General features: G+C 44.9%; 1 protein-coding gene across 7 annotated transcripts in view; it reads left to right on the plus strand.

Moving 5' to 3' along the window:
* Positions 1-25619, plus strand: part of LOC138630527 (unconventional myosin-Ic-like) — a 65879-nt gene that overhangs the window by 30085 nt on the left and 10175 nt on the right. For all 7 annotated transcript variants that reach the window (XM_069718607.1, XM_069717768.1, XM_069716132.1 and 4 more), the window contains exons 2-17: positions 8812-8967; positions 9714-9829; positions 11949-12147; positions 12685-12765; positions 13116-13295; positions 15298-15396; positions 16824-16934; positions 18506-18577; positions 18959-19078; positions 19720-19793; positions 20083-20188; positions 22144-22224; positions 23442-23533; positions 23811-23905; positions 25194-25240; positions 25331-25411. In XM_069718607.1, the coding sequence (XP_069574708.1) occupies positions 8812-8967; positions 9714-9829; positions 11949-12147; positions 12685-12765; positions 13116-13295; positions 15298-15396; positions 16824-16934; positions 18506-18577; positions 18959-19078; positions 19720-19793; positions 20083-20188; positions 22144-22224; positions 23442-23533; positions 23811-23905; positions 25194-25240; positions 25331-25411 (1710 nt within the window). The remainder of the gene's footprint in view (positions 1-8811; positions 8968-9713; positions 9830-11948; positions 12148-12684; positions 12766-13115; positions 13296-15297; positions 15397-16823; positions 16935-18505; positions 18578-18958; positions 19079-19719; positions 19794-20082; positions 20189-22143; positions 22225-23441; positions 23534-23810; positions 23906-25193; positions 25241-25330; positions 25412-25619) is intronic.

Genomic DNA, 25619 nt, shown 5'->3' on the forward strand with positions numbered 1-25619 from the left:
ACTTATGCGAGTCTAGAGAAAGTATGTTGTCCTTTCACTCGCCCCCTTCCCCCCTCTGGAGAGATCAAAGTTCAGGACATGCCACACCTGCAGCTGACAGGAATGCAGGAAAGTAGTGCCTTGCTGTGGTTAAGCAGCGGGTCCTTGGTGGACTCGTGATTGGAGACGACGTGGAGACGTTGTCCTCAGATAGGCAGGTTCGGTTTCTGTAGCGAGCTCGTCCCACCTGTCGGACTGCTCCGCGCAGCGACAGTGTTTCACCGTCTCTTTAACTCCCCGCTAAGCCCGGAGGTGTGTCGCCATGGTGATAATAATCCAAATGTGAAAAAGCTTGGATGCCGTACGGGTGAGCAATGGGAAAGTGCTCCATGTGTTGTCGGGTGTACCTGCACAGGCGTGTTTTAACACGGGGTCTGCTCCCCTCCTCCTGGTTCTATATGTATTCTGAAGTGAGACTTTGAGGTTTCCTGTGTTACCATTGGTTGGGATTTTCTGACCAGTTCCTTGTTGAATGAAGCCTGTGATTGGCTCGTGATCCCAACAAAACCAACAGGACATGGTGAGCTCTTGCACGGCTTTTGATGTCACACTGAATACTGTATTTTCTCAAGAGCCACATTCATATCTGTAAAATGAATTTTTATTTCTTCACTTCATGCCCGTCTGTTTCTACCAGCGAGTGCAGAACAGATGAGGGAAGCGTGCCAGACGACTGATTCATGGAGCAAAAATGGAGAAAAAGGGCAAAAGATTCAGCAAGTAGCTTGATCACACACCTCCCTCATTACACAACTTTCACAAGTTATGTAAAACAGAAGTCAGATGAGGATAGTTTTTTTTTTTTTATCTTACAGAAGTGACTGACAAAATCCTCTATTCCACTTTTCTCTCTCTTACTTGCACAAATATTAACTCCAGTTTGTTTTAAGTGCTCCGGGGCCCGGTCGGTTCTTTGGATCCCATTTGAAGAATAAATCTCCTCATGCAGGTCCTGCTAAATGTGGCCAAGTTGTACAAACTGAAAAATCATCATATCTTGGAATGTATAAATCATTCTTTAAGCACTGATCCACGTGATGTCAGAAATGACCTCATGTATTGATTCCTACAGTAGGAAGACTTTAGATTTGTCTTCATTGAGTTCTTAAAGGGGCACTCTACTCATTTTGTACATTTCAAATAGAAGATACTGTCTAATTTTTGATTTTTTTTGATTTTATACACTTTATTAATCCCTGAGGGGAAATTTCTTCACTACAGCAGGGGGCTCTCAGGGGGGAGATGCTGCAGCAGGCTGCCACTAGCGTGGCGCCAGGTAACCTGACCTGAGGTGCATGTTTTTGGATGATGGGAGGAAGCCGGAGAACCCGGAGAGAACCCACGCAAGCACAGGGAGAACATGCAAACTCCGCACAGAAAGGCCCAGGACCGGATTCGAACCCGGAACCTTTTTTGCTGTGAGGTGACAGTGCTAACCACTGCACCACCGTGCCGCCCAATTGCATTATGGAAAATGTAGCATCCAGTGGTTTCAGGCCTTGAAGGACTAAAAGAGTGCTGATCAATTTTGACTCTTCTCTTCTGACTGAGAAGACTAAAACAACAGAATATCCCTTTAATTGATGTATCTACAATAATCCAGATAACTAAGTAATGAGGATTCATTGTAGACCCGAACATAACACTTGTGTTCACAATAGAGGTTAACCTGCATGTTTTCATAAATGAAAAAAAGAAGCTCCATCACAGCTTCCCGTACTGTCCCAATGGACAGAGTTTCAAGCAGAAGAGTAATAATCCTCACATCATAAAAGTTATTAATAAAGAAAATATGCCTAACATCAACATTGTTTAAACTTGATGGACTAAGATGGGATGTAGCTGCATCATAATACTGTAAAACATACTAAAAAATAAGTGTAATCAAGTGGAGTCGAGTTAAAGGTCCAAAGCAATTTTTGTAATCATGGTTGCCACAGAAACACTTTGAAATGAATCAGACACGTCGGAAAGGATTTTTGGACCCCAACCAAAAGACTAATGCTCTTTGTCGACAGGTATGCGTGACGTTTAATAAAGCTAATGGATTATGTTGGTGCTTGATGTGAAACTGTACAACTGCTCAGTGGGATCAGAAGTGATGAAGCAGCACAAAGAACTCAGTGGAAACTTCCTTCAGGCCCGTTATGTCTTAAAGTTGCGTACGGTGCGCTGAAAGCAGCAGGTTAGATGAGGTTTACATAAACAGCGTGACATCCGAGCTGTGCGAGCGCTCCCGAGGCGACGTGAAGGTCGAGGAGAGAGAGCCGCTATTGTTCACAGACTGAGGAAGAGGAAGAGGAAGAGGAAGATTTAAAGATGCAGCAATCAAAACGGGTGGTGAAAAATACAAAGCGAGCGTCGCGTACTTTGGGTTGTCGTCGTGGCGTCCAGTCCGCCGCTGATGTCTCCGGGTCTCACCTGGACCTGGCTCTGTTGGAGCGACTAACATCCAGGAAAGAAGCCGCCAAAGTAAAGTCAACAACAAACATCCTGAAGTCCACTTGCCTTGTACGAGTTTTATTAAAGAACACGGAAACACTTAACAGTTACTGAAAATCAAACAAGAAGGTATCTGACGTAAAAATAAATAAAAACAACGAAGGCGATGGCGGTCAACAGAAAATCCTGGAGACAAACTGGCCCTCTGTGTTGCCGCGTCTCGGCGCCGCCGAGCATTGAACACGGAAGAGAAGGTGAAAACAAACAAACAAACAAACAAACACAAATGAAATGTGCTACTGCAGCATTTTTTGAAAATGTGTCGGTCGCACTTCATTTTGAAAACTGATAAAAACATAATTCAGTCCATAAATTACACAAAAAACAACATTTACAGTAAAACACGTTAATATTCCTTAAGATAAATGTACGTAAAATTGTTTGTTATCTAAACTCGGGTGTTGAATATCGAGACGAAGATCGTGGAGACCTGATCCGATGGTGTGAGATGAAGTCAGAGGATCTCCGTTCCACAGAGTGAAGCTTCGGAGCTTCAACGCGTTACCTTAGTTGAGTTACTACGTTGACGTTTGCTTTTCCTTGAACACCGACCTCCTGGCTAGAAGTTGAGTGTTTGTTCTGACCAACCTCTTCCCCACATGGACTTTGTTTCCACACCGTCACATGACTCCCGTCTCCGACGGTAACCAACTCGCCGCGCCGACCGTCGCTCTCAGCTGCAGTTTTCCTCGCCGTGGTAACCGTCTGCTAACTCGGCCACTCTGAAGGGCGGACCGATCGGCGAGCGCCGTCTGTTGGTTAACGGCTCCCTGTCCCGCCCCTCCTTCACCGTGATTGGACGGCTGGTGGCAGTGACCACATGTGCTAATATTTTTCCCGACTGTCGTTTGACCGGAAAAGAATCGCTGCACGTTCAGCGCAGAATAGACGCTCGGCACCTCGTGGAGCTGCTGCCGCTCATTAAAACAATCTAAAATATATTCTGTAGTCAGGAAAGAAACACTCCGGTGGACCGTAGGTAGGTGCAGCGGTGGCAGAGCGCGCTGATTGGTTGAAATGAACCGGAGGTCTACGCCCAGCAGCATGAACACCTGCAGATGATTCTCTATGGAGGACGAGCAGACGCGTATTCACGGAGTGAAATGTGGCACCAGGCTAATGAAGGGCAGCTCGTGGGTAAATCTCTCAGGAACAGCTCGGAGAGAAGAGCGGGCCGATCGGTCTCGTGATGACGCGACATATTGAAAACTCACCAGAGTCTGTTGGTCTGTACCATCCCGGAGAAACCGCTTTCAGTCGAGCAGCGTTGCAGAGAGAAGTGTCAGCAGAGGGAGTTGCACCTCCTCAGGTCTCCTCCTGCTAACCTGGCTGCAAGCGGCCTTGTTTGCTGCACAGGATTTGGAAAACATGACGACATGTACGGTAGGAACTGGCAGGGCACGTACTCGGTGTGTTCCTGAGACCGGGTGGAGGTCCGGTGTGTGGCATCACCCGCAGGAAAGGCAAACGGAGAGAAGCATTGGGAAACAATGAAGTAATGGAGAGAGCTGACACGAGGAGAGAAAGCGAATGAGGACGTATAGAGGAGGAAGAGGAGGAAGAGGAGGGGTGCTACAGCTCTGGTTTCTTTCCTCCCAGGCGCCAAAACATTTGGATAGTATAAAAAAAAAGACAAAAAAAAAGGTGAAACCTGAATGTAAATGAATATCACTTGTGCTGCTGTTGACGCTGATTTAACTCAGTCCCACATGATGAATTCCTTTCTGTCCGGTCTGAACACCTGCTGAGCTGGCTGCTCAGCCTTTCCCAGGAAAAACCTCCGCTCGGCAGGAAGTCCTGTGTTTCCAGCTGCAGCAGCAGCGTGTTTGGGTTAAAAAACAACAACAACTGAACACAGACGTGGAGAAAGTCTTCATCACCAGAAAATCCAAAGTAAAGAAGTCCAAAATACTTTAAATGACGGGTGTAACTATGTCCCAGCAACGACCGAAAATACACACACACACACACACACACACACACACACACACACACACACACACACACACACACACACACACACACACACACACACACACACACACACACACACACACACACACACACACACACACACACACACACACACAGCTGCAGTTTCTTTGCTTTCTGAAGAGATGTGTGAAACAATAGGTCACCAGAGCTCAGGGCATCCGGGGTGAGACGGGGACGTATGGGAGAGAGTGAGCCGAGAGAGTGAGCACACGTGCACTCATGCTTGCAGTAATAAATAACATTAACACCCTGAGATGTGGACTCCAGTCACCTGACTTGGATTTGAACTTTTTGACTAAACAGTAGCTGGATATGCGTCCCACAGATTGAACATTTGACAGAAGGGTTCTGCTGAAACAACGACTTGAATCAAATGGACGACTAGTCACGATCCACAAGTACACAACAGGTCTACACAACTCACTTCTCGAACACCAAACTACACCAACTCTAGCGAACTGACATCCCTTAAGAAAGCTGCTCGCCTTCAAGCTTTAACCGTGAACTGGTTGATGTGCTGGATGCAGGCCGTCTCACGATGTGTTGAAAGTTGTTGGACTTGTCATTGATTTGAACTCGTTGCTGGAGGGATCATTTGTGACACTAATCACCCGGAAACTGTGGCGATCGTGTGGATCTTCCGTCAGGTCGAAGATGCGCGTTTTACAATCTGTAGTCTATTCTGCGGCCTCCATATTTGTCTGGTGTCATGGCAACAACTTTGTGTTTCTATCAGAATCAGTTTTATTGCCCAAATTCCTCCAGAGTCTTCACTACATGTATTATATGCTGGATAGACATGAGAACAGCGATTTGACTGGTATTTGTAGTTCGTCTCGGTTTACTACCACAGACTGTATAAAAGTGTTCGTAGCTTCCAGCTCTGACAAATGAGGCCGATGCGAAAGTACTTCAGCTGCAGTACCACCAAGTGCCACTAGAGGTTGTCTCCAAAAGGTCTCCGGCTCCACAGACTCCCATTCAACTAGTCTCATCAAATTCTAAGTCAATAAAAATTTCTCCATAAATTATCATGGTGTTGCTAGCTTAAGTCTAATAATATATAATAATCTATATAATCCCATCATTAATTATAAAATAAGATTCATAAAGGTGTGTTTTTGGGATGTGTTGGTTTGATTGACATGTCTGTGGTGCAGTCAGGTTACATTTGGGTTGGACTTGTTGGTCTTGACTTTAGAGTCTGAACTTGGCCGGTACTCTGACAGAGATGTCTGTAAAACCTCTGAAGAAGCGTACAGCGAGTGTGTCCTGTATAATAAAACATGCTCATATGATAATATTCACTACATTTGCTATTCATAGTCATTTTAATGTGTAGTTGTATATTATTGGGTCCTATAAAATCCCAAAATAAAAGCCTTCCTCTTCTCAGGAGATTAAATCAATTTATCCCCACTTTGGATTTGTGCCCTGGCTGTGTCCTTGTGAGGACACACACACACACACACACACACACACACACACACACACACACACACACACACACACACACACACACACACACACACACACACACACACACACACACACACACACACACACACACGCACACAGAGAGCATAAAGCTGTGAGGTGAGTCAGCCTCCTCTTTGATAGGCTGTAAAGATGAAGTACAGCCCAGTGGTCTGCATAAACACAGCAGGCGATGCTCGCTGATGTTATTGGGTTTATAGGAACCCACCGGGTGTCGGACTGATTCCCTGAAGTGCTCCACGTGACTCAGACAGAGATGAAGGTCCACAGCAGTGCCGGTGGTGTCTCCCCGGGACACTGCAACTCTGCTTTGAAAGCGGGGATCAAACATATTCATGCATACTTGTGTGAAACTCGAACAAGATGTGTGTGTGTGTGTGTGTGTGTGTACTGTACGTGTGTGTACGTGTATGTGGTGTGTGTGTACTGTACGTGTGTGTACGTGTACGTGTGTGTGTGTGTGTGTGTGTGTGTGTGTGTGTGTGTGTGTGTGTGTGTGTGTGTGTGTGTGTGTGTGTGCGTGCACGCTCCGCAGTGATTTAAAGGACTTGGTTGTGGCGTTGTTGAAGCGCTGCTGTGAGGAATTTCAGGGAGTTTTGTTAACTTTCCGGGTCCAGTTGAAATGGAGCGACGGAGCGGGACTGAAGTCGTGACCTCGCCGCCCGTCATCTCCTCTCCTTCTATTTTTCCCTCATGTCTCACCTCGCACTAATTAATAAGGCCTCTCCTCCCCCAAGCTCTCTCTTCTCTTTCTCCATCTCTTCTTCGTGGTCTCCGGAGGGATGAAGACTGCTGCGCTGCATAACACAACAACAACACCTGATGTACTTCTCTGTGTGTGTGTGTGTGTGTGTGTGTGTGTGTGTGTGTGTGTGTGTGTGTGTGTGTGTGTGTGTGTGTGTGTGTGTGTGTGTGTTTTGTCCCCGTCCCCGTCCCCTGTCCCCCGCTGCCTCTCCTCCACCTTCCAGCACAAGTTGTATTCGTTTCAGTCCTGTCCAGCTGCGTACGTCTCAAACATGGATGTCGGTAACATTCGCAGTCTCATGTGTAAAACTCAGGCCTCTTTTTTAGAGCACGGTTTCCTCTGCAAACGCGTCGACGAACTCAACCATGTAAGTGTTGCTATTTAACTTCCCATCCGATGCTAAATTTGCCCGTTGTGTTCGTAAATGCGTGAAAGCTTGGGCGGGGAAGGTGATAACTTCTCACCCACCCAACGTCCGGGCTCGGTCAGATGGTAACTTAAAGGCTGCTCGAAAGAAAACTTTGGATGATGTACAAACAGAAAAAAAAAAAGTCCACTTTGTTTTGCTGCATGCGGCTGAATGGATGTGAAGTCTGAGACGGACCGCTCCACTTCAAACGCAGCTTCTTGGCGTTGTTCTGAATGTCTTCTATTGTGGGCTGAAAGCTGTCAGAGGGACTCTGGGATTTGTCTCCAAGTCCTGGAAGATGAGAGCTCCTGGGATCCTTTTAAGATTTATTTAATGTTTAACGTGTTGTTTCCTGATTTTAGTTTTTCTTCGTTTTATGTTGCTTTGACCAATTGAGATTTAACTAGTTTTGGACATTTTGTAGACTAAGAAATGAATAGACTGGTTAAAAAAAAAAATGGTTGATGAATAATACGTATAATATTTACTTGCAGCACTGCTTGGATTCATTTTCTTTTGTCTCCGCCTTCTGCCAATCAGCATAATTACGCAAACCCCATTGACGTCATAGGATTTGTTGCAACCTAATTCATCACAACTGTTAAATAGAATAAAAGGTTTCACGATGCCACAAAGTTACTCATTTGACGATGAGAATTTGATCCATTCGGTCCGATAACATTTGGAAAGTCTAGAAGAGCATTGGGTCAAACTGGAGCTTAGCTGGTGTCCTCTGTCTGATAGAAAATGCCTACAATGTACTGATCCAGCCAGCACGGGAACGTCTCACCAGATTTAAAAACTCAATGTACCCAAAAATATGGAGATTTATTTGTTTTTTTTTCAGTATTGTGTGAACATTTATCAAGGACTTGTGTGTAACGGATGTTATTATATTAATACAAATTTGCACAGATTTTGCAAATTTGGCAGAAAAGACCCCCAAAAAACTAAATTATAGAAGACTTGAAGTCAGACAAAGAAATATTGTCGTTGACTGTTTAAAAGTTCGCTGAAACATTAACAGCTGACATTTCAAGCAGGAGCACGAGTGAAACATAAGGGATGTAAATGAAACGGCAGTGAAACAGTGGGAGTTAAGTATTTATTTAAAATCATAAGCTCCAGGTCATAACGGACCAAAACAAGCTGTAACAGCTAATCGACGTGCGCCATGTTGAGAAAGAGGTCGAGAAATGATTTTGTGATTTCCTAATGTGGCTTCGAGGTCTTCTAATAGAGTATAACGGTATAATCCTGTAATCAAACCAACTGCAACACAACTTCTTCATGAACGACATGCTGATTATAATCTGATATAAGACTGTGTTGGGTGTCAGTTCACTACGTTCACTGCTTTTTACTGCTTATTTGTCTCCATGCTGATGCAGCTCTGGTTTCTGATTATGATCACTGGTGCCCCGATGAAGATAAATCTCGTGTGTGTGTGTGTGTGTGTGTGTGTGTGTGTGTGTGTGTGTGTGTGTGTGTGTGTGTGTGTGTGTGTGTGTGTGTGTGTGTGTGTGTGTGTACACCTTCTGTTTCTGTGTGCGTGGGACAGGCAGCGTGTGATTTATGAAGTGTTCCCTCACTAACCACACCTCCCCCTCTCCACCTCCTCCAGGTGGTGGCCAGCGACGGGGTGCGGGCTATGATGGAGTCGGCCCTGACAGCCAGAGACCGGGTCGGCGTGCAGGACTTTGTCCTGCTGGAGAACTACACCAGCGAGGCCGCCTTCATCGAGAACCTGCGCAAGCGCTTCAAAGAGAACCTGATCTATGTGAGTGGATGTCGTGAGGAGGGTCTCGGCGTGGAGACGTACCGGAGCACAACTAATACTGAGAGGGACCGCACAGGATGTTGTCCACAAAAAAACATTTCATCACGAACACATGACAAAAACTTCTTCAAAGGATTATTTCAAATTTCATGTATAATTGGATATTATAGATATTCTTTGGTGTACAAATTGTACACCAAAAGAGATTTTTTTTTTCTGTGTGAAACCGATTTGGCCTGCAGTTTTTTTTCTGTGCATATTTGCTTTATTTGCATTCAGACTGGACAAATGTGAACTGGATTCCGGCTTGTAAGCAAAAGCCTGAAAGAACTGTTGTTTCACCTGATTAAAGATTTGGAGAGTTCAAAGCACCGAGGTCTGAAAGTAACGGTCACTGTTATTAGCAGTTCAAAATACCTAACAGTGGCTCATAAGTATGTGGTTACATCCCTTTAGCCGTAACCACAGCGGTGGTTTCCTCTATAAATTAGATTAAGACTACACCGTTTTTACTCCGATGAGCTGAATTATGTTTCACTCGGAGGACAACGATGTGCGGACGGAGCAGAGAGCTCTCTGGTTCTCAATGAGTTTCAATGTTGCTGCCAAACAAAGTAGAGCAGTAAGGTTTGAGTTAGCGACGTGCAGTCATCTCCGATGCACACCGTCCTGACGTCGGTGTTTAATGTGCAGCACTACGAGTTATCGCTCCCACGTTATGTGACCGTATGCTCCCTCTTCATCAGACGTACATCGGGTCAGTGCTGGTGTCGGTTAACCCGTACAAGGACCTGGAGATCTACACCAAGAACCACATGGAGCGATACCGCGGGGTCAACTTCTACGAGGTCTCCCCACACATGTAAGTGCCTCGGCAGAACCAGCAGGGTCGGGCTCAGATACACGTCGACATTTACAGGAGTTGAAGTCCCTTAAATTTCCTCAAGTGATGTCATTTGAGTCATCGTCCGTTGGGTCTGAAGCGTTGACTGTAAATAAAAGTGGACGAAGCCTCCGGGTCTGAAAAATGTTTGAGTGACAGCTGGGAGGAATGACTCAATGCTATTACAGGCGGAAACACGTTTTGCTAAACTGACTGCACCATTTACGGTGGACAGTGTGTTTACTGACTGCCTCGTCACACTGCATACGTTCAGAGCTTCGTGGGAAGGGTTTACCATAAGTGCCTCTCCGATCGTCCTTTTTCTCTAACGGTTAAACTGTCGGCGAGACGTCGTGGCATCAGGCCGAGTGTCTGTTTGAAAGGTTGCCACAGGACCAGTCAGGGAATTCCCTGTTAAACCCTCCCAGACCCCAAAAGGACGGCAGCCAAACAATCGAGTGATTATGGAGCCTCGGGGTGGCGTCATTGAAAACATTTCAGTCTTTCACTGGCCTTCTCTATATCTGCTCCAACCGACACCCCCCCCCCCACCCCACACACACACACACACACACACACACACACACACACACACACACACACACACACACACACACACACACACACACACACACACCCCACCTCTTTACTTCAACACTTGAGCGCACAGCCAAATGTTTTCTCTCCGTCCGACTGGAAAGAATGATGTGCTTTGGCAAAGAGAGAAGGTGGATGACTGTGGAGGGAAAACGGGAGGCAGAGGTGGAAAGAAAAGTAAGCAAATGATGGTACCAGGCGAGAGATTTCCTCCCGTGAGAGGGAATTCCTCTGACCTGAACCTGACCCCCTCAGTCCTCACACACACACACACACACACACACACACACACACACACACACACACACACACACACACACACACACACACACACACACACACACACACACACACACACACACACACACACAGTGTGATGCAGCTGTGGACGAGCGGCTGGTTTTTATCTTCCAGCAATTAGTCTGGTGTCAGAAATGTGTCCAATCCGGCTGAAACAACACAGCTCTGGTGATAGCAGCGCCGGGTTGATGAACGATACTGTAACTGAAACAAGCTGCTGGTCCTTTATGATTCATACCGGTCGTCCAGTGTCTTTCCTGATTCACACACTTTTGAGATGCTCTCGTATGTTAAAAGTCCCGACACACGTTTTCCAAGACATTTCAGTGCTTCAAGGCCAGTCCAGACCAAAGATCTGCAACGAGATGATTTAAAACTTCTCTCATTTCGCCTTCAGCTGTTTACGCCCAAGCAACCAGACGAGACAGTGAACCATCTCCATAGCAACGACTCTGTACTTCTGTGTTACCTGCCGGTTGTTTAGGCTTTTTTTGTGGCTGGATATAGTTTGTAACGTCTTGAAACACGAATGTGATGGTGACAGTTAGTCGCTTGCAACCGTCGCATTTTTAGTTGTGATGAAATAGCGAAAGCATAAAAAAATTAGAGGGTTTACAGTTTGGAGCTCCAACCAATAAACCAAGTGGTTAATGTAACTTCAGGCCGTGAGCTGTTTTCCTGTTGTAGTCCGTTTTTGTATTGAATGTCTTGATTATTTCTTACTACAAACCATTTCAAGCATTTTTTTTTGTGTCATAAAATTCTTGCCGAGTTGAAAACCACAGGACACCAAGAAAATGGGTTTTCATGCAGACTTCTGGTTCTGGTTCGGTTCTTCATCTAACTGAACTCTTCTCTGTGTAACACAACACAAACTACATCCTGTCAATGATCACACAGGTGGATCAACACTTTCAATGAGAACTGAACACCTGAACCTTCATTTAAAGGAGCATGACTGTTAAACTGTGGTCGTTTTAGCTCCAGTGTGTGTACAGTATGATCAATATGATTTCAAACAAATGCCATCATATATCTGCATTATGTCCCTCAGTGACTAAATACATGGGGCTTTTTTCTTGGTTTCTTTAACAGGGACAGGACAGGTCAGTAATTGTTGCTGTAAACATGCTAAAATTAGCAAAAAAGGCCACTTTTCATGAGCAGCCTGGACAGATATTAATAATCTTTACCCCACCAGCTACGCCGTGGCAGACAACTCGTACCGTTCCATGAGGACGGAGAGGAAGGACCAGTGCATCCTGATCTCGGGGGAGAGCGGCGCCGGGAAGACAGAGGCGTCCAAGAAGATCTTGCAGTACTACGCCGTCACCTGTCCCGCCAGCGAGCAGGTGCAGACCGTCAAAGACCGCCTGCTGCAGTCCAACCCGGTGCTGGAGGTGAGACGCCGCCGCATCTCAGTCATCTGGCAGAAAAGCCAACGTCCGGACCACAGAGACAGAACGCTGCTCAGCAGACTTATTAGATTGATGAGTGAAAGAATGTGTAATAACGTCAATGTTAGTGTTAATGGACGTGGCTTTAAAGATACTGTGTTGGTACTGGTCTGCCGGTACCTCTCGGCTGCTTCAGGAGACCCCTGACCCCCTGACCCCTGACACTTTTTAAACACAGTTTACCTGAAAACATGGATTTTCATAGATGTATATATTTTGGGGAATGAAGGCAGCACAAAGGCGCTGTAGTTTAAGGAGACACTTGTTTAGGTGTCTCAGCCAGATGCTTTCCAGATGTGTTTCAGTGTGTCTGTGTGTGTCCACTCTGTAATCTGTGCTACTGAGGCTCTCTGATCTCTCCTCATCCGTCATCCTGTTTTTATCACTCGTTTTGTTTCTTTATGCCGCTGTTATCTCTCCCTCCTAATCCACCAATTGTCACTCCCCCTGTCCTCCCCTCTCCTCCTCTCCTCCCTCCAGGCCTTTGGCAACGCCAAGACGTTGCGCAACGACAACTCGAGCCGCTTTGGCAAGTACATGGACATTCAGTTTGACTTCAAGGTGAGCGGAGCAGTCTGATTTACTCTGGCAGCTACTTTCAGCAAACAGTCCAACAATTCAACAAGAACCTGAAATATTGTTAGATTTACTTATTTGAAATCTACCTCCTGTGGTAGCATCCGGCTTTTGTGCTTGAAATCTGAGTGTGATTTCTCTTTATTTAATTGCATGACGTCTCCCACCTATATCCCTGTTTGTGGGTTTACATTATGTTTCATGGACTATAAAATCCTGGTGGAACCTGCATGTTATATCAACCCCACATCACACCTCAGTACCCCAGCCTCACCCTCTCCTCCTCCTCCTTTCCTTCTTCCCCCCGCCCTCCCTGGCCTCTGTCCCGTCGGCAGGGTGCCCCGGTGGGAGGCCACATCATCAACTACCTGCTGGAGAAGTCACGGGTCGTCCACCAGAACCACGGCGAGAGGAACTTCCACATTTTCTACCAGCTGATCGAGGGAGGCGAGGAGGACCTGCTGAGGCGCCTCGGCCTGGAGAGGAACCCGCAGCAGTACCAGTTCCTGGTCAAAGTAAGACTGTGGTGCTGTGATTCATGTGTCTGTGGCACCATAACAACAATAACGTAACTCCCTCAGCATCAACAATCTGTCAACAGCAGTTGTGTGATAATAACCGTCGGTATCAGCAGCAGCAGTGTACTTTGCTCTACTTGGTGCAATCATCTAAACACTGTTTCATAGATAACAAACCTGCTTTGATCTTTGTAGTTGTTGTTTTTTTGTAATAAATAACTAAAACCAGAGAGCGACGTGCACCTGACAGTTGGGCTGAGTGGTGAGAAATATTTAATAATAGCGTGTCTGATTCATGTGTCTAATGTTGGAACACTGATTTCCCGGAAAAGCTCAAAATAATCATTTATGAGGCTAATTTATCTCTGTGAATACAATAATTCAAGATCAATACATTGTAGAAGCTTCCCAACTGAAACAATAATAGTCCACATGATGTCATAGAGTTCGTGATGAGACATAAGGCTGTAGTTGTAGTAGGTGGAGCACGCTAAAAGGGCAACCAACAGTGATGTCACCCGTTGGTTTGTGAACGGCCGGTATGAAGTTCGGATTTTGTCCGGCGCCCTCTTGTTAGTTCGGAGCGGTTTGGAGCAGGAAGTGACCATATTTGGGCGAGATGGTGGGGAGCGAGCGAGCGGTGGATCTGACTGGATCTGATTAGAAACCTGACGATACTACGTCCCGCCCACCGGTAACCATAACCTGATTGCACCACAGGCCTGTCAATCAAACAGACACCCCCCCAAAAACACAGCTTTTTGAATCTTATTTTACAATTAATGACGGGATTATTTTCAGATGGACGTCCAGAAAACTAATAAGAAGTGACTTCAGCGAACAACACTGAGATACCTCGTGGAGAAATTTTATTGACTGAGAATAATATGAGACTAGTTGAATGGGAGTCTATGGAGCCGGAGGCTTTTTGGGGAAAACCTCTAGTGGCACCCGGTGGTATTACAGCTTAAGGCACTTCCAGATCAGCCTCATTTTTCAGGCCCAGAAGCTGCGTCCATTTTTATATACTGTCTACCAGCACGTGAGAACAAGGCTCCGCCCCTTTTCTTCTTTGAGCGAGTAAGTAAAATGTTGGCTTTTCTTTTGTTCCGGTCCCGTCCACATAAAATACTGCAAACAAACTGCCAACTTAACGGAGACAGTTAAAAGTAAAGTTGCTGTCAGTTAGTTTAATTTGCTTGTTGCCTATAATACATTTATGTTCCACTCTTTTCCAGAAGTTTCATACAGTTTCATAACTGCAGAGGAAGAGCTGCCGTCAGAGTCTCGTTAAATGTTGTTGTTGGAAGGTGGCTTGTTTGAGATAAGTGTGTGTTTACATGAATCCAACCATTTGTTCGTGGGAAAACCTGCAAGGGTTCACAGCGACCTGTAAATGACGTTATTCTGCAGCCGCGCCTTTGGCCCAGAAGAGAAACCTGTAGAAGGAAGATAAATCATCTGTAAATACTCACTCTCGCTCTCCAACCTGTCAGAAGCCATTGGTCTGTACTGTGTGTGTGTGTGTGTGTGTGTGTGTGTGTGTGTGTGTGTGTGTGTGTGTGTGTGTGTGTGTGTGTGTGTGTGTGTGTGTGTGTGTGTGTGTGTGTGTGTGTGTGTCCTGGAGGGAGCTCTGGTTAATAGGCTCTCAGTCAGGGACTCTCGGTACAGCGAGAGGAGCTTTTCTCAGGGGGAGAAATCTGCCTTCGGGCTGGAACTGCTTCCTAACCTTCAGTGAACACACACCAGCAGCTCCTGCACAGAAAACACTTCGCATAAGTGTTTATCTAAATAGGTGTTTACGTCACGCATAAGTGGAGTTTACCTGTAAACAGCAATTTGCACATCGCCTAGTTTGTGGATTTTTGCCGGGCACGTTCGTAATCATGGCGTTGCAGGGGGATAAAAAGCTCAACCAGGCGGGGAAGTAAGTATCATGTTCAGAGTGCTTCAGCTTGTTTACCGGTGTGTTGCTTTTTGTGTGGGTTGTTTTCCGCAGGGTAACTGTCCCAAAGTGAGCTCCATCAACGACCGCAGTGATTGGAAGGTGGTGAGGAAAGCCTTGACTGTGATTGGCTTCAACGAGGACGACGTGGAGGTGAGGACCGGTCCGGCTGTGTGCATCATAATTAGCATGTTGAAGTAGTGTGGGAGCATCAGCAGCGCTCTGTGGCCTTTCGTCAGACTGTGGAGGCGGTTTTTGAAATGAGATTTCAATCTGATTTGGTGTTTCCGAGACCGATCCACACATCACCAACCTTTCTGTATTGGTTGCCGTGGTAGTGACGTACGCGCAGCTACGCTGGTGACTCGTCTTTTCAACACGGGAAGCTGCCGGCACGGAAGTAGCAGCAGAGAGTTTGTTTGGGCTTTTGTCCGTGGACCGTTGTTGTCGTCTTCACATTTCATTGCTGTTCAGACGATTAAAAATCAATCTGGATATGACAGAAATCTGATTTGGTCTGTCGGTATGAACATGTCCCAAATGGGATTACTTGCGTCACTCCCAACAGAGCAGAGTCGATGTTACTACCGGCAGAGCGATCAGAGTGGAGATTTTCTCTGGAGGACAACAAGAACAACAACGCAGAAATGAATTGCTTCCATGTTGGAAAGCCGCTTCAAACGTGGAGCTACGCGTGCGCCGTTACCACAGCAACCTATGCAGATACCTTGGTGATGTCTGGAAACACCAAATCTGATCCATTCGCTCACTTGTACAATAACAGTGCAGACGGTCTGTCCTGAAGATCTGATTTGAAAAACAAATCCCATTTCCCTGCAGCCTGAACAAAACCACTGCTAGGTGAACAGAACATTTTTTTTTTTTTTTAGATCTGTTCGGACTGAACATGTCGCACTTCTTACTTAAATTATTGCTCAAATCCCTGAAACAAAGAAGTTGAAGTTTACTGCAGACCAAGTTGAATAAACATGTTTTTACTGCCGACCCTGAAGTACTCGTGTGTCTGAGGGGGCTGTTTCTGTTTCACCGCGGATGTTTGTTCCTGAGAGTGTTTGTTAGACAGAACTGTGTGTGTGTGTGTGTGTGTGTGTGTGTGTGTGTGTGTGTGTGTGTGTGTGTGTGTGTGTGTGTGTGTGTGTGTGTGTGTGTGTGTGTGTGTGTGTGTGTGTGTGTGTGTGTGTGTGTGTGTGATTTATATATTGAGAACGTGCTTGTCCTCGGTGTGGGAGTCGTCCTGCGTGTCCGTGGGTCTGGGCTTGTTTCCAGAGCTCTTTCAGATCTCACAGCTCAGCGAGTGAAGAGCAGGTGTGAGGAGTGTGTGCTGACTCCGGTCTTCTTCACATCTTTACCCGATTTGAATCAAAGCCACATTTATCTGCCAGGTCACTCATAAAGATGATAAGTTATGTGTAATCTTATCGTGCCGTGGCCTATCGTCCCTTTTATTGTCCCCCCTCACTTTTCCTCTCCTCATCCTTCTGTCCTTCCCACTCCGTCGTCTTCACGCCCTCCTCTTCCTCCTCCTCCTCCTCCTCCTCCTCGCTGTTTTCTCTGTGTAGGAGTTGCTGAACATAATCGCCAGCGTGCTCCACCTCGGCAACGTGCAGTACGGTGGCGAAGACGGCATCGCCTGCATCACTTCGGACACGCAGATCAAGTACCTGGCGAGGGTAAGACGCTGCGGCGAGCGGCTTCGCGACAGATCCGAACCCGATTCACTGAGCCGGTCGGATCGGGCGGCAGCGACGGATGAATCAGTCTTCATCACATTGTTGTTGTTTTTCTTTCATCGTCCATCTTTGAAGACTTGTCCGCAAGCGATACAGCAGCAACCCTCTGAGACTGCTGGTGCTCACTTAGTGAAATGAATGAAGGTCCCGGCAGGCGTCGAGAGCCGATCCCAGAAACCATCACGAGGTTTTAGTGCATCACAATTTTCTGCTGGTAAAAGGATGCAGCCGACAGATTAGCGAGAGATTATTTGATGTCGGTCACTTCCACTCCGGAGTTCTTTTGTTTGGCTAACTGTTGCTTAAGTAACACTGCACACTATAAAGGGAACGAAGAAGTCTTCTGTGAGTATTCAGTAACAGCAGGCGACTCGTCAGAGGTAATCACAGGTTGGAGACAGACGGACTCGGTCAGACTGAAATCAACCCAACTCTTAAACACAGTGTAGAGTTCGCCAATGAAGCAAACAGTTTACAAACGGGAAATAATAATGTTTCATACAGCAGTCATTAACTCAGTGATGTGACCCTCGATGTGCCATGAATCTATAAGATTTAGGAGTTTTTTCTGTGTAAATTAGACCTGCAGAAAATGTCATTATTTCAGATACAACATGCACCGATCAGCCATAACATTAAAACCACTGACATTAACTATAACTATAAAAAAAATACATCATTCATAAAGATTATAATGTTCAGTCGTTGTTCACTCTGACTCAGAGGCGTTGATTTATTTAAATGGTCATTTTGAAGGATAATTTGCGGCTTTAAAAGGACCGATGACATCAATCAGTGCAGGACAATGGAGAGAAATTATATCTGTCAACCTGATTCAGTTAAATGGGACGGACAAACTATTAGGAACACCTCTCAGTTTAACCCGGCAGTTCAACAGAAGCACAAATCACAGTCTCCAAAAAGGACCATTTAAATACATCAACACCCGTTAAGTCGGATTGAAAAACAGCTGAACATTATAATCCTCATGGATTTACTGATGGGCTGTTTCTATTACACTTAATGCTTCACCTGTCAGCGGTTTTAATGTGATGGCACATCACATTAAAAATCAGCCAAATGCTTCAGTTTTCGTCCAAACTATTTCTGACTAAAGTTCATCATCATGTTTTGCCGTAATATTTCTCCTCCCGTCTTCTGGTGAGTCTCCTAAATGTTAGCTGAGACATTAGCTTCACTTGACCGAACATCCTTCTCTCACAGAGGACTGATTTCCTGCTTTGAGTTGTTGTTTGTTGTTGTTTAATAACTATCTGGGCCCTCTGCTGATGAGCTCACATCCAATTCAATATTCTGTAGAAAAACACATTTTCCCTCTAAAAAATGCCCCCCATTCATTTCATCCTCAATCTTCCAATTAAGCCTAATGTGCGACCCGATGGAAAGATCCCAGGATGTCACTGCTGCTGGTTACCGGGACGTCTGTCTGTTTGCTGGAGGCGATGGATCTGTCGCCGGCTCTAATGCTGTTTTTGTTGCTTTTCGTGCAGTTGTTAGGAGTGAACGGGTCGGTGCTGACAGAGGCGCTCACACACAAGAAGATAATTGCCAAGGGGGAGGAGGTATGTTTGGACACACACACACACACACACACACACACACACACACACACACACACACACACACACACACACACACACACACACACACTGACTCACTCACTCACTCACTCACTGTATAAATTACAAGGCCTTCCTGTGTGTGTAATGTCTGCTCTGGTCCAGTCTAATAATATTATAAGTGGTCTGACTGTCCCTGCTGAGCTCTGTGTCACTCTATTATTGTCTGTCTCTGCTCGGGTCTCACCTTCCTGTCTGTGTCTCTGTGTGTGTGTGTGTGTGTGTGTGTGTGTGTGTGTGTGTGTGTGTGTGTGTGTGTGTGTGTGTGTGTGTGTGTGTGTGTGTGTGTGTGTGTGTTTGTTTGTTTGTTTGTTTCTTCATCAGCTGATGAGCCCCCTGAACTTGGAGCAGGCATCGTCAGCTCGGGATGCTCTGTCCAAGGCGGTGTATGGACGCACCTTCACCTGGCTGGTTAACAAGATCAACGCTTCACTGGCATACAAGGTACACACACACACACACACACACACACACACACACACACACACACACACACACACACACACACACACACACACACACACACACACACACACACACACACACACACACACACACACATATATTGCTTCGATGATTTCGTCTTGGTATGACTGCACAGTTGCCACCTCTCCACTTCTGGATGAACATTTTTTGGTAAACATTCAGCTCATCTGATTCTTTGTGTCAGAGGACATCAGTCACTTCACTGCACAGCATGTTGACATCTCTCCTTCATTCTGTTGCAGCACAGCTCCACCTTGTGGTCACAACTCGATATGATATCCCATAATAATAATGATGATAACTGACTGTCATGTTGCCAAGGACTTAATTACACACCACATTAGAGGAATTATCCCCAAAACAAATAAATCCACTGAGTGTATTCTTTCTTTAGTAGAATTACACAAAATCATTCTGTGAAGCTTGCGTGGATTTTAATTGAACAAAAACACACATTTATTTTCGATATTTAATACATAAATAGTGATTCCTGAATAAAATATTCCTAATTTATTGAAATGATATTTTTTACTGCTTATATTTGATGCTTTCTTTTTCGTGTAGCTCTAACGATGAGTTTTGTTCCGTCTCTGTAACAGGATGACTCCTCCAAGAATTACTCCGTCATCGGCTTGCTGGACATCTACGGCTTTGAGGTCTTCCAGCACAACAGGTACGGTCTGTGCTGCTGAAGTGCAGGACAATGAAATGTATTTATGTCTGTTTATATCATTTTACTACTCCTCTGTTTTAAACTTAATCACAAAGTATTTGAATTAAAGGGAGAATATGACCGAGACAGACAGACTGTGTTTCTCCTTTATATAAAGAACGGCACTCAGAGTCTTGCACTTTCCAAACAAAGTGAAACAGCAGAACATGAGGAGTCCTGCGTTGAGGTGACCCTGTGCTCTGCCTCACTTTGCACTGATTCAGCTGACGTGTCCACTGTTGTGTTGCAGCTTCGAGCAGTTCTGCATCAACTACTGTAACGAGAAGCTGCAGCAGCTCTTCATTGAGCTCACCCTGAAGTCGGAGCAGGACGAGTACGAGGCCGAAGGCATCACGGTCAGTTCCCTCTCTTCAGCTCGTAGTGGTACGGTCCAACTGCTCGGCTGATTTGATAATAAATTCGTCATCGGGAGAAAACACCTTTTAACACCCAGGACAAAGAAGAGGATAAAGAAACAAACGCGCTTCTGAACGAGATGAAAGTGATTCAGATGAAGATGGACGGCGTTATAAAACAGCTTAATATCTATTATAATTAATCCAGGAACTATCTGGTTCACACTGCAACGCAGTAGGTGCAGTAATAGTATTTTATTTATCCTGGTTATTTGTCCGTCAAAGTCGTGAGCCAGAGATTCAAATGAGCTAAAAGTGTTTTGAGTCCGTGTGTAAGAAAATAAAAGCAGACAAGGCAAGTTTAGAAAAACACGTCAAGACAAAACACATCATAAACAAATGAATTTGACCGACAGAATTACTACTATTATGTGAATATGTTCTGTAGACTTTTGGGCATGATGATTGTGTGGTGAAGATCTGATTTTGTGACATCCCGCCTGCTATCTGGGACTATTTTTAGTATCGCCTCGATCAAAAAGGTTCCAGGGGAGCTGAAAGTTGATGTAAAAACACTGCAGGCCACTGATTGGTCAGAGAGATCACCACTTTATCATCACTGCACAAAGCCAGTACTGTTTAAAAACATAGCTACGAGAGCGCCCACAATTCTTTTAATTCACTGGACTGCTGGAGTTAATGGCAAAAGTGTCTCTTACCAAAAAGTGTGTGGTGTCGAGTGGAGGTGTGTCTTGTGGTGGAAAAGTGTCCTCAGTGCTTCCCTCTCGCCCTCCACCTCTCCCGCTGTTAACAAACTGCTGCTTCTTAAGCTGCTAAAAATTTATCTATTTTGCATCTTGATAAATGGATTTTTTTTTTTTTAGCAGAGTAACTCCACAAATAAGAGAGACAGTAGAAAAGCCTTCGTCTCTCCACCTCTGTCCCCCGTCTTGTCTTTCCACCCTCCATCATCCCACCGTTTCTCAGTGAGGGTTTGAGCTTTTCTGAAGAGCTCTTAATGTGATTGTGGTTTGCTGTTGTGTTTTCCAAAGTGAAACTGATAATTGAATTTGCCATCGTGCTGCTGTGAACTCCCAAGTCACTTCCAGTAAGTGCACTTATATTTAGAGGATGCTGCCTCATTAGAAATGAAGCCTGTTATTGTTGCAGTTTATTTCGTCACAGATAAAATGTGAAACCACTCCAGGAGATTACATGTCAAAGCACTGACGGATGACTCCAGATGTTGAATCCTCTCCCCGTTTCTATTCGTTGCATTTATATTGTTTTTGTTTTGCTTCTGAGGAACAAAAGGCCGTTTGTTTTGGCTCTATTAGAAACGCATTCGCTCCGGGAGCAAACAGGTTGTGGGAGAAACTTGGACTGACCTCTCAAAGAGTCCATTATGATGTGACATCGGGGCCGTGGGCCGCTCTCCCCGTCGTCTCTGTGGAAATTATGTGACCGATGGAGCTAACATGTGTGTGTGTGTGTGTGTGTGTGTGTGTGTGTGTGTGTGTGTGTGTGTGTGTGTGTGTGTGTGTGTGTGTGTGTGTGTGTGTGTGTGTGTGTGTGTGTGTGTGTGTGTCCACATACAAGTGGGTGAGCGGCGTCTCTGCGTGCCGAGATTCCTGAGATTCTGTGGATGATTGAATGTATGGTCATAAAGAGGTGGTGGTGGAGCTAAGATTTATTTTCATATTAATATTGTTGAGTTTAAACACGTCACATGTGGCCGTCGGTGGCTTCAGGCTGTTGTTGTTGTTATTATTATTCTTTCAAAAATTTATGAGTTACTGTCAGTGTTTCCCCACTGAGAACAATATGAGATGACTTGTTTTCCTGTGTGGTGCCGCAGACCTTTGGGCTCCTCAACACTCAGAGTCACTACGGTCACCACAGCAGGTTTCTGTTTCTCATGATCTCTAACCAAAGCAGCGTTTGTGTCTTTGCAGTGGGAGCCGGTTCAGTTTTTCAACAACAAGATCATCTGCGACCTGGTGGAGGAGAAGTTCAAAGGCATCATCTCCATCCTGGTGAGGAGACACTCTGTCTGTCTGTCTGTCTGTGTCTCTCTCTCTGTCTCTGTCTGTCTGGATGGAAAGAGACAGATTTTTTTTTTTTTTTTTTTAGAAAAGCATTTGTTAATAAATGTACTTTCTAAGATGACCTCTGACAAAACATTTGAAGAACAATAAAGAAGTTATGATCAGATTAGTGTTGCTGTGTTCCAGATGTTGTACTTGTGTACTAACACTCATTATTTTGAGTGCATCAGTGTGTTCACAGTCAGTACAGAAACATGCAGTTCACTACAAGTACCAGGATGATTCATTCAAAACGCTCCAAAAAAAGAAGTGTGAAACTCTGGACACTTTTCACCCTAAACGGTTGCCATCTTGGCTCCGTAGACGTCAAGATTTTTCAAATTATAGCGTCTGAGGAAGCTGCAGCTGTTCCTGAACACCGAACACAAGTATTTATTTTCCACTGCTGCTGCTGGGCAGAAGAATCAGTGTGTTTATTGAGTGTGTTAAACAGAGGACACAAAAACACGTTGACTTTTGGTAAAATAATTAAAGCTGCAGATATTTTGGAGGGTGATGTGTTCACACGCTGAGGTTATTTCCTGTAAGTGCAGAAGAGCAGTGAGTGATTTGAAACAACACAACTCTGTCAAAATTCCTGCACAGCACAAGTAAGAGTCCTGACATGTGAGAACACTATTTGTTAGTGTGCTAATGGAAGTATTTCATGATGAACACAACACAGGTTTAATATTAAAGGAACTCAATTATAATTTCAATCAAATAATAACATGATAAATGATTCTATATTTTGTAGTTGACATAAAGCACAGAAGTTGCGTATGGCATATTAACCCTGAGTAGTTGCTGCAGGTTTCCCTGTCAGGCTGCGTATGAGCTCCAGCATGTAGGACATAAAGCGCTCACTGCTGTGAGCACACTGTAATAACTGAAGGAAATTCAGACTTAAATCCGATTTTCTTTGATCAGCTCCTCTCGTCTCATCTGGATTTCCAAACAGAAACTTTAAAATAAACGGGACAAAAAGGATGATTTGTGAGAAGTGAGGTGGACGTGGTCACCCTGAGGGAGTAGGAACCTCACAAGGAGCAGATCCCAGCAGCTCATCCCAACTCTGTGACCTCATACCCGGGTTCACATTCGTAAATATTATGTAGGCATCGTCTCATTGACTGACTGCTGCTGTCACTGTGCTCCTCTCACAGGACGAGGAGTGTCTGAGGCCCGGAGACGCCAATGACCTCACCTTCCTGGAGAAGCTGGAGGGCACCGTGGGAGGACACCCTCACTTTGTCACGTGAGTTTCGTTCTCGCTCTGCAGCTCCTTCAATCTCAGTTTGGTCTCACAGGACTTCAAAGTTCAGCTGTTTGCTCATCGTACCGGACTGTGAACTGCTGAATAAGTGTCCCGTCCATGTGCTGATGAATCTGTGTGTGTGTGTGTGTGTGTGTGTGTGTGTGTGTGTGTGTGTGTGTGTGTGTGTGTGTGTGTGTGTGTGTGTGTGTGTGTGTGTGTGTGTGTGTGTGTGTGTGTGTGTGTGTGTGTGTGTGTGTGTGTGTGTGTTTACCTGCAGTCACAAGCTGGCTGATGGAAAGACCCGGAAGGTGATGGGCCGTGACGAGTTCAGACTGCTGCACTACGCTGGAGAGGTCAACTACAATGTCAACGGTGTGTGTGTGTGTGTGTGTGTGTGTGTGTGTGTGTGTGTGTGTGTGTGTGTGTGTGTGTGTGTGTGTGTGTGTGTGTGTGTGTGTGTGTGTGTGTGTGTGTGTGTGTGCATAAAAATATGAAGGAGAGTAAACTACACCAATAATTCATAATACGCTGTGAGTTTTCCATCACTTCCATCATGAATACAAACATATAGTTGCTGTAGTGACCAGCCGGCTGCTCTGAGGTTCAGACCAAATTATTGGAAAGGTTTCCAGGATATAAATGAATACGAAGGCCAGAACATCCTGTTTGTATTTATTATCGTTTATTATCATCAGAGCTGACCAGGCTCTGTCCCGCTCTGTTGATTTTGGGGAAGTTAACCAGACAAACTGGTTATCAGAGACAGAGTTAGGTTTATAAAACACACGGAGTAGTTCTTTAGTTTACCTAAATAACTCTTGTAATTTTCAAAATGAAGCATAATCTTTAAAAATAAGAACATAAAAAATGAATCTCATTTCTGTTTCTTTAATAATATATGCTAAGCAGCTGAACAGGGCTTCGTTCAAATTGTTTGTTATTTTTATCATCAAACTAAACAGTTAAGGTTTTAGTTTGAAAACACGTCAACTGGAAACATTAAAACGTCAGCCGGAGACGAACAAACAACTTATCAAGCCAGCGTTAGCTCAGTTAGCCACAGCAGGATAAAGTCTCGTGACAAGTTTTCATCTCAGTAGGCAAAGTTGTAGAAATGAGAAGAGTGATTTTGGTTACGTTTGTCTGAAATAAAAACTGACTAAAATTTTGAGTTTTAAATCTCCCAGTAAACTGCAAACTCCCGTCACTTTTCTGCTGCCATTTTTTTGAGTGCTGTTAATTTACTGTAATTAAAACTTGAGAAATGCTGAAAATGTTTCTCAAATTAAAAACGTACCTTTAAATAGCTGGCAGGCTTTTGATTTATAACACCTGCACAAGAAGTAAACAGAATAAAAACAGAATTTCTGTAAAAGAAGATAAATAAAGAGCAGCAGAACGGCGATGAAGTGATTTATCAATGCAACAGAGCAACATGGAGGAAGTGCTAACGTTAGCATTAACAGTGTGAACGGCTAATTAGACAAACTGGGACTTATGGAAACTGGAAAATATGATCAAATATATGTCAGGAAGTAAGAAATAAAATCTTGTTTCTAACCCTCAAATAAAGGTTTCAAACTATTTATGAAAAATAAACTATAATAAATGATCAACAATTGGATGCAGCCAGTGACCCGTGACATCTTCTCTCATTCAGGATTTTTGGACAAGAACAACGACCTGCTGTTCAGAAACCTGAAGGAGGTGAGTTCAAATGAAACAGGAAGAGAGTGAATGACTTTGTGGTCCGCTGTCGATTCAGAGGTTAAATGTGCCCTCGGTGTTCGTCTGCAGGTGATGTGCATGTCGGAGAACAAGATCCTGACGCAGTGTTTCAACCGGGAGGAGCTGAGTGACAAGAAACGCCCCGATACGGTGAGACGGCTTCGTGTGTGTGTGTGTGTGTGTGTGTGTGTGTGTGTGTGTGTGTGTGTGTGTGTGTGTGTGTGTGTGTGTGTGTGTGTGTGTGTGTGTGTGTGTGTGTGTGTGTGTGTGTGTGTGTGTTTTTTCTGCTCTCTTGCTAATCCTCCTCCGATGCATCGCAGCATACTTTCCCACCGCCAAACAACCGGCGGTGTGTTTC

This window comes from Brachyistius frenatus, unplaced genomic scaffold (genome assembly GCF_029030835.1).
Source record: "Brachyistius frenatus isolate BFR_SWC_R1_liver_20210118 unplaced genomic scaffold, ASM2903083v1 Contig_1, whole genome shotgun sequence".
Classification (NCBI taxonomy): Eukaryota; Metazoa; Chordata; class Actinopteri; family Embiotocidae; genus Brachyistius; species Brachyistius frenatus.